Source organism: Urocitellus parryii, chromosome 14 (genome assembly GCF_045843805.1).
Source record: "Urocitellus parryii isolate mUroPar1 chromosome 14, mUroPar1.hap1, whole genome shotgun sequence".
NCBI classification, from domain to species: domain Eukaryota; kingdom Metazoa; phylum Chordata; class Mammalia; order Rodentia; family Sciuridae; genus Urocitellus; species Urocitellus parryii.
In genome coordinates this window covers 18,827,477-18,837,028 of record NC_135544.1, presented here as the reverse complement: position 1 = coordinate 18,837,028, position 9,552 = coordinate 18,827,477, and the positions used below count along the sequence as shown (strand labels likewise).

At 46.1% G+C, this 9,552-nt stretch overlaps 1 protein-coding gene across 1 annotated transcript; it reads left to right on the top strand.

Moving 5' to 3' along the window:
• The first annotated feature begins 645 nt into the window (after positions 1–645).
• Cldn23 (claudin 23) lies at positions 646–2,693 on the top strand. The gene has a single exon (XM_026402911.2). The coding sequence runs from the start codon at positions 1,030–1,032 to the stop codon at positions 1,912–1,914; it is 885 nt and encodes a 294-aa protein (XP_026258696.1). The 5' UTR covers positions 646–1,029; the 3' UTR covers positions 1,915–2,693.
• Positions 2,694–9,552: the final 6,859 nt, after the last annotated feature.

The following is a 9,552-nucleotide window of genomic DNA, read 5'->3' as shown; positions in this document are numbered from 1 at the left end:
AGGCCACAGGACCCTCTGGGGTTAGATAAACCTGCAAAGTGCGCCATAAAAGACACTCAATAATCCGTCCCGCCCCGCCCCGCTGCTTTTTCCCACCTCGAAGTCTTCCACGATGCTGAAAACCGACAAACAAAACCCAAAATCCTTTGTAACTCCTCAATTCAGAAACACCCTGGCTTTGATCCTTTTGAGTTAAACTTAGTCGGGAAGGCGGAGCATTTACTAAACAACTTGATTGCAACATTTTGGGGCGCGCTTCTGGCCCAGGGCTTCTTTGGTGCACACCTGTCCCGCGCATCCCAGGCAGCTGGGCGCGTGGGGTGCCGCACACTCTGCAGCTAGTGGCCGCAATTCGACTGCGCAGAACTAGGGGATCATCGGACAGCCCCTGAGAGTGCAGGGAGAAGCTAATCTGCAGGGGCCAAGCAGTGACCAAAGAAAACTTTCAGAACTGAGATCCCCTGAAAACCCGGGAAACTACGCAGCAACCAAGACCCGTGGGGCTACCGCAGCGTCACTGCCTCTTTCCTTCCCCGCCCACGGCCTGCCAGGCCCCAGCCAGGAGCCAGGGGCGGGGCGACCTTTGCTCAGTCCAGGAGCCATCCCAGCCGGGCGGGGTCCAGCGGTCTAGCTGAGGGCGGGGTGTCCGAATCTCCCCGAGTCCGAGGTCTCAGAGTGCCAGGTGGCTCCGGAGCTTCTCGAGCTCACCGCCTGCCCCTCCCACCCAGACTGGGTTTGGCCACCCAGTCCCGCACCTGGATCCGCGGTTTCGGTCAGACCCGCCCGCGAACTGGTTTCGATTAGGGACTGGAGCGGGGCGGGAGGGCGGAGCGGCCAGGATGCGAGGAGGGGACTAGGGCGAGCCACGGAGTGGGGACAGACCCGTGCGGGAGACAAAGAGCGGCCCAGAGACAGCAGGGCGCAGCGCGGCGACCCGAGGAGCGCCCGAGCTGATTTCGGGGGTCAGAAGCCGAAGGAGCTTCAATACCGAAGGCAGCAGAGAGCCGTCGTGCGGCGGGTCTCCCCGGGATGCGGACGCCGGTGGTGATGACGCTGGGCATGGTGCTCGCGCCCTGCGGGCTGCTGCTCAACCTGATCAGCACACTGGCCCCCGGCTGGCGACTGGTGAAGGGCTTCCTCGACCAGCCGGTGGACGTGGTGCTGTACCAGGGCCTGTGGGACATATGCCGTGAGCAGAGCAGCCGTGAGCGCGAATGTGGCCAGCCGGACCAGTGGAGGTACTTCGAGGCCCAGCCGGTGCTGGTGGCGCGGGGACTCATGATCACGTCGCTGGCCACCACCGCCGTCGGGCTGCTGCTGGCGTCGCTCGGCGTGCGCTGCTGGCAGGAGGAGCCCCAGTTCCTGCTGGCGGGCCTCTCGGGCGTAGTGCTCTTTGCCGCGGGCCTCTTCAGCCTCATCCCGGTCTCCTGGTACAATCACTTCTTGGGGGACCGCGACGTCCTGCCCGCCCCGGCCCAACCGGTCACTGTAGAGGTTAGCTATAGCCTGGTGCTGGGCTACCTGGCCAGCTGCCTATTGCTGTTGGGAGGCTTCTCGTTAGCGCTCAGCTTCGCGCCTTGGTGCGAGGAGCATTGTCACAGCTGTCGCAAGGCGCCCCCAGCCGGGCCGCGCCGCAGCAGCATCAGCACAGTCTACGTGGACTGGCCAGAGCCCACACTTACACCGGCCATCAAGTACTACAGCGAGGGCCAGCACCGGCCGCCACCCACCGAATATGGTGCCACTCGCAAGCCCAAGGTTGGTTTTCCCATGCCGCAACCGCCTCCCAAGGCTTACACCAACCCGGTGGACGTGCTCGACGGGGAGGGGGGAAAGGCAGCCACCTCCCAGGGGGCATCCTCGCGCAGCACCCGGCCCTGTCACAGCTCGCTGCCCTGCGATTCTGATCTGTAGACCTCACCTCTTCCTTCCACCTGCCCTGGCGAAGACCCTGGGCTTGGGAATGCCTGCACCGTTCTACCTTGAACTTGCCAGCTGAGAAGCAGTCTGACTGGGGATTGGAACCCCCTCACCTTCCTGAAACTGATTGGAAGGGCGATCTTCCTTTACTGTGACCAAACTAGGCTCTTTGGCTCTTCGGACGTTTAGTTCAGGTTAGGACAGTTTTTTGTTTGTTTGTTTGTTTGTTTTTAGAATTTCATTTTTCTTTGCTGAAGGAGAGAAAGGTATTGTTTGTGTTAACAACCAGGGACAGTAAACAAGAAGAAAAAGTTGAAATCAACAAAAAAAGAGGCTCAAAACTGGTTTAAGTGTAACTTGAAACTATAGTATTCTAACACTAATGAACTGGTTTAAGTGTAACTTGAAACTAGAGTATTCTAACACTAATGAATCTTGGATCAGTATAATCATTGCATTTTATTTTTCCTTTGCTTTTTAACTTCTTGTCATGCCAACTCTGGAAAGGCCAGTGTATTTCTGGTTGTATATGAACCCAGGCTCTTCAAGAGTCATGAAAATACCAGCAGCTTTAGTGGCTTTTATTGAACAAAATAATCTGGTTAACTCATGCGTGCATCTCTTCTTGTGTAGATAGGATTTATCGTTTTTATCACTTGTTTTTTGGTGTGAAAGGTCATTCAAGAGCTTCTCTTCCAGAAGCAAGGTAAATGAAGGCATGCACACAATACTGTTTTTTTCTTCCTTGAATACCTCACCCTGGACACAGAAGACTCTAGATTTAATATTTTTTACAAAATGGAACCTCATATCCAGATATGTATATATCTTTTATTTATAAATAAAAAACTTAAACATCAGTTTCAGTAGGCCATGAAAGCTTTCTATATCTCCAGTACCACTTTCGATAGTTGCAGCATTCTTGACTAACCATTTCCTGGCTACCTAGGCACTGCTTCTGAAATCTCGCAGTCGGACCTTTGCACCTCTCTGCATTAGATTACAAAAAGAACACCCCCACCCACCTCAATCCCTGATTGCTTTTGTTTCCAGGTTTGTGCAGCATTCTGTACCAAGCCAAGGCTATTGTTGAAAAAACTAGAAGCACAGGTTTCCACTTGAAGTGAGAGAAATCTTTTCCTCTTCTTGAAGTGGTGCTTAAAGTCACAGGTAGGAAGCTCTGTGTTCCACTAAGGGGACTAAATCTCCAGGAGGGCTGGCTTTCATTCCAAGTGGTTGATTTAAAGGTACCTTTCACTGAACTGAATCTCTTTTTTAAAACATGCAGTTTAAAAGCGGGAACCATCATTTCAGTAAGCACTGACTATACCGAGAGCTATGATGGAACCAATAAAAACATAGCTGCTTGTGCAGTGGACACAATGACATGCCTTCACATCTCTTGTGATTCTGTAGGGGAATCACCTGGGTTTTTGTTTGTTTGAGACCCAACTTGAAGGATGGGTAGCGCTATCACTTTGGGATCCTTTTCAAATTCAGATTCTGATACTATAGGTCTGGGGACCCTGAAACTGATTTCCCAACTGGCTTCTAGGAGATGTCAAGGCTGATGGTTCACGGACCCACTTGGAGTTGCCATGTTTTAGTTAGGACTTTGCCTCAAATTAAGTTTCAGTCACTGCTGGCTGTTCATAGACCTTTGAGCACCTGCCCAGGTGCATTTGGGGACTTGCTGTGGGAGCTGAATCAAAATGGAGCAAAGGCAGCTGCTCTTTTCAGCTAACACTTCAAAAGGCAGTCATTATTGCCTCTGGGAAATCAGGACCTTGCATACAACATAGAGAGCCCGGATTTCTGGCAAGTACTGAATCTCACCTGCATCCTAATTCCAAACATTTCTAAGGAAACCTTGGTAAAAGCAAAACTGGTGCTTTGTACGTTTCACTTTCCCTCCTCTCTCAATTATTCCCCACTGGCTTATATGTGAAACACCCTTTCTCTGATGATTAGGATTTGATTACTGAAGAGTTAAAATTCTATGTTTGCCCTATCAACAGAAACAAGTCCAAAACTCCATTTTAAAAAATGCAAACTTTTGGATATTGTCATAAAAGTGTTCAGGATGGCACGGAGAGAGGCTCCTGCATCCTGCTGGGATCTGTTTTTGGACTGAAGGCCATTCTCTGCCAGAGCAGCACACACTTGACAGGGGCTTTAGACAAGGTGTGGGAGGAGGTGGAGTCTCAGGAGTCCTGCTGTGGGTGAGACTAAAACTTGAACTTGGTACTGGCTGACCTAGCAACTGCATGGCAGTGACCCACTAGTGTAGAGTAGCACTGTCTCCCACCCAAGCTCTTCACACCTGTTTGTGATGTGCCATCACGGCTCATTTTTAACCCCCTCAATCAGTATACCAAGCACGTGTCCCCACTTAACGCCTACAGGCTTTCCAGGATTACTTACATTATGCCTAGAGGACCAAGAGATCTGGGCAAGTGGAGCAGAAACTGCTTTAAACCAGCTCCTGTTCTTCCTGTCCTCCAGTCTGCTCTCCTGTGAATGCCCACTGTGAATGCCCACATCCTCATTAAGAAGGGGTGTGAGCTGTTTATGCACTGCGGGGGCTGTGGGTGGTGCTGTCAGGGTGCTTCAGCAACCACCCTCCTCTTCTTCTTTTTTTTTTTTTTTTTTTTAAGAGAGAGAGAGAGAGATTTTTTTTAAAGAGAGAGTGAGAAAGAGAGAGAGAATTTTTTTTTAATATTTATTTTTTAGTTTTTGGCGGACACAACATCTTTGTTTGTATGTGGTGCTGAGGATTGAACCCGGGCTGCACGCATGCCAGGTGAGCGTGCTACCGCTGGAGCCACATCCCCAGCCCAAGCACCCTCCTCTTTGTTGCATAGATCACTCACCCAGTAAGTTTTGGGGACACCTGACATTTTGCCAGCACATTTGTGGGCACCATGGAAAACAATTATTTCAGGTCCTGAGGTATTCTAGCATGAGAGGTATTGTTCAAGTGAAAGGAAAAATGGAAAAGCAGGGTCCAGAGATGGAGGAGAAAGGATGATAGGTTAGGAAAAATGTTGAGGGAGGAGGTGAGATGGGAGATGGGAGCAGAAAACTGCTGAGAAGAGAATGGGGAGCCTTCTAGGCAGAAAGAGCAGCAAACTCCAAGTTCCCACATAAAGTACGAGTAAAACACAATGCTTTACTCATACTTCATTCTATAATAGTGTGGTAAAAACAGAAAAAAACCCAATGGAACAATTGAGTAAGACTGAATAAATCCAAATTTTACCCCTTACCAGATTAGTTTCTGTAGAAGTAAATACAGTCTGAACAATTTCTGAAAATGCTCCAGAATCAAATATAAACAATGGATGTGAGAGTAGCTGATGGAACCCTCTGTTCATCAGGGTATAGACAGGCCCACAATCCAGTCGACAGGTAAGTAATTAGAACCTGAGAGCCTCAATCACATTCTCAGGGGTGCTGGAAAAGTTTTTCAACCAGGGTCTCTCTCAAAAACCCACCCATCTTCAGTCTGACCCTCCTAAAGTGAAGTCTTTGTCATTCATCTCTTTAAAGCCTTCAGGATCTCCCTTCCTTAAGTGTCACCCACTTAGCTCAAACTACTTGACTTGGCTGAGGCCTGAGTTTTCACCCTGGTTACCTTCCTGAATCCGTTCACATTCAAAATGACTCCCTTCCCCCATCAGCTTAGAGGTGTCATATTTGAACATATCATTTACATGTGGCTTAACCTTTGGTGCTTTTTTGGGTTTTACCTCTAAATTGAAAGTAAAAGCATGAATAGTTCCCGTTTATCTCAGTGTCTATGAGCAATGTATGAGGGTTACCTCTTAAAGCGTTTTCTGTACACAAGAGCTTCCTCCTCTCACCTTGCCACACACGTGCAAAGTGATCTGTAGCCCAAGGCCACTGGCCCCAAAATCTAAGGGTGGAGTCACTACCCATGAGGTCGATCTCCCCGTGTGGGAAAGAAGGAAAATAAGGGACTCAATTATTACTTCTTGTAAAACCTTGTTTGAAATTCTCACCCAGATGTCCCAACAACCTCCACCCACGTTCCTCTATCTGGTCACAGGCACAGTAGAATGACCTCCTCCCGCCATTCTTCATTAAGGACTGAAGACACGGAAACAAGGTTGAATTTGCTCAAATCAAGGAAAACATACACAAGACTCGGCATGGGGCTAGGGATGAGTAGGGGACTTGATTCTTCAGTGGGGCGCATGGAGAGAATGGCTTCAGACTTAATTGCGTCTTTACAATTCTTGTCCAACTGGTCTGCCCAAGTTACACAGACTGACAAGAAGGTGAGCCAGCAGGCAGTCTCACTTAGAAACCAGGGTGACTCTAAGATGGAGAGAAAGCCTACAAGGGTACGTGTGTACATTTCACACACTAAGCATATTTGTGATTCCTATGGCAAATGTCCCTGTCACCTCCCTTCCTAAACCACTCTGAGCACCACTCATGCCAGTGGCTGTGTTATAGTTAAAGCTTTGTCCCAGGGTTTCATAAACTGACTTCCAGACCACTCACGTATAATCAAATCAAGCCTTTATTGAAGCACACTAGTGGTGACTGATCAGAACATAAAGCTGTTCCCCTGATCAGCCCTGAACAATTGCAAGGGCACTCCTTATAAGCCTGAAAACCGCAAAAGGGATGTTCAGGGGGTCTAGCCAATGCAAGCAAGCCAGGTTACAGAAGCAGGAGCGGAGGGAAGTCTAACCAATCACAGTTATCCCAGTCACCCCAATTACAGAAACAGAGCCCCGTTACCCTAGTTACAGAAACAATACCCCATTAGGTAGTTCCGTGTTCTTAAAGGTTTCTATAGCAAAAGAAAAAGAACATCTTGCCCCAGTCATGACTCTTCTACTTGGCATGGTTGTTTTACAGGATGAAGTCATAAAACAAAATGGAGTCACATTTGCTCCTACTACCATAGCTGTATCCATCATTAGACTGAAGGAGGCTAAAGGAGGTTATTTAGATGTTCCCAGAGTTTAAATGACATATGCCTTTGGGGCTGGGGATGTGGCTCAAGCAGTGGCGCGCTCTACTGGCATGCGTGCGGCCCGGGTTCGATCCTCCAGTGCCACATACAAAGATGTTGTGTCCGCCAATAACTAATAAATAAATATTTTTTAAAAAATGACATATGCCTTTAATGTAAACCTTGCTCTTTCTGGATTTTCCCTTCGTATCTAGTACTGGACTGAATTAGATATCATCAGAGGGCTTCTCTAACTTCAATACTCTGAAGGTGACCATTAAAAATTAGATGAGGCCAGAAGAGAAATGAAATTTGAACAGTGGAGGCTGGGGAAGCTGATTGACCTACATAATTCTGTTGTCGGTCTGAAAGCAACAAACTCCCTATTCTAGTTCTTGATTTGTCTGAATTCTATAAGCCCCCCCCCAGGAATTAAAAATAGTAGAGACTTAATATACATCCTCCCACCAAGACATCTTCCCCCTTGTGTCCTAAGAAGAATTAGTATAAGTTCTTGGTTTAACTCTTAATTGCTAGCAGCAGACATAAAAAGTTTTGTGTAGGGCTCTTTGAACCAATTAGCATTTATAATTCTAAAAAATTCTTATTTTTTTTCCAGAAGAAAACCCAAACCTATCACTGTGTTAGACAAGTTGAGTTTCTAGAAGGAAATTTGGATTTTACATCTGCCACAGGCTTACTGCTCCATCTATTAGGTGTAGATAAATTAAGAAATTAAGAGAGATCATCATAAAAGAAGGTTCTTGTAGTTGATAATATGCCATTTCTACAAACCCAGAAGATAAAATTGGCATGCTAAAACCAGTTCAGGGAATAGGAATGGCTAGGAATTATTAAATATAAAATTTGGAGTATTCATTGAAAAGATTAAATCTTTTCATGAACTATTCAGAATGTTCTGTAAATTCTTGAATGGGGAAACAGAATGTTAAACTAGATTCAGGTGAGATAATACACTCACAGGAGATCAAAGAATAGGTATAAATAGACCAGGGTGGGGCAGGGAGGAAAGGTGATACCTGCTATACTTGGAAGATTTGGCTGCCTGCAGTCAGCTCCATTTTTCCCAAGAGGAGGAAATGGCAGGTGTTTCTGGGTCCTAAACTGGAAAGGGAGCCTGCAGAGTGGGGCTGAGAATAGCATTCCAGCTCAGAGCCTACAGAAGCAGGCTGAGCCAGGTGGAACACACACCAATTGATGTAGGACTTAAGGTCCAAAGGAGACCAAGGCAGCAACTCAAACCCATGCAGAGAAAGAGGTCATACTGTTGTACATGCTTGAGTTTGATCCTTTCATGTCATTTTTATGTACAGGGAAAAGGCAAAGACTTGCCAACCACAAAACTGACGGCGAGACTGGCTTTTGGAACGGGGATAATAAGAAAAATCTAATTCTCTCCATTCCTGAGAAGGGCTGAGAGTGCTGTGGTGCTGAAAGTCTTTCTCAGGCACAGCTGAGCACCAGCCAGAGACTCAGCCTAGTCTCAGCAGGAAAGGGGGTTCCTGGGCATTTGTTGTTCAGGTCAAATTGATCTTTACTTCAAATTTTTTATGTTTCATTGAGAACACAGTTTATATATTACCCAGAGTAATATATATAAAATATAAAATTATACTTGGGGATCTACATGAATTTATTCACCAAGACACTAAATATGAAAAATCTAGATCCAAGCAAGAAAAATTTGCCAAATAAAGCTGTTTATTACAATTTAGACTCGTGTTATTGGGTAAAAGTTCTGTGTACAGAACTTTTCATTTTCACTCCATGTTCAATTAGCCTATTGATACAGGTTCTTATAATCCCAATTTCAGCACTGGAAACAGGTTCAGGACTAAGTAATTTGTCCAAGGATGCTACTATCCAATTTTAGACAATACCCCATCTCCCATCATGGATTCAGTATCCTTGGATTCCTCACATGGGTGTGAAGTCAGTAATAACCCAAGAAGACAAACAGAGGTGTTAGCAGTCCAAGTACCTGCATGTTCCCCCAGCAGGTAAGAGCTAGTTGAGATGAATCCTGGGGCACAGCTATACTCTGTTGCTGACTACAGTCTCCATCCACTTTAATTTAAATAAGCCTTGGACAAATTATGTGTCTGAGCTACTACATCTGTAAGGATATTAACCTGTTCTAGTATTAGTTTCAGAATTGAATAAAAGCACAATAAAAACACTTTTATAAATCTTAAACAAAAATGAGTAATCACTTAACCAAAAATTTATCTGAAAGAAGAAGTGGTAGTGAACTATCATTTGAGCATTTGCTATTCTGCAGAAACTTGGCCTTTATCCTAAAAGGCAAAGAGATCACTATCTCCGGTAAAACGGGAAACAAGCCAGAGGATTAACTAGAAAAATCCTTTAAATCAGCGTTAGAGCCAAGATTCCAATGCAGAACTTCTGACTAGTACTGGGCCAGATGCTGTGGGATTCAAAGGGCTCTGTGTTTCTAAAACATATTAACAAAACCAGACAACTTTTTTCTAATTTAAGAAGCAGTTATTTTAATAAGTCATTATGATTTACCACAAGCTGTTAAGGAGATTAAAACAGCACACAACAAAATGTATAAACGATTTTCACTGGAATGTTTCAGTTCCATTTTTATAAGG

Coding starts and splice junctions, on each gene's coding strand:
- Cldn23 (XM_026402911.2), top strand. CDS start 1,030: ATGCGGACGCCGGTGGTGATGACGCTGGGCATGGTGCTCGCGCCCTGC.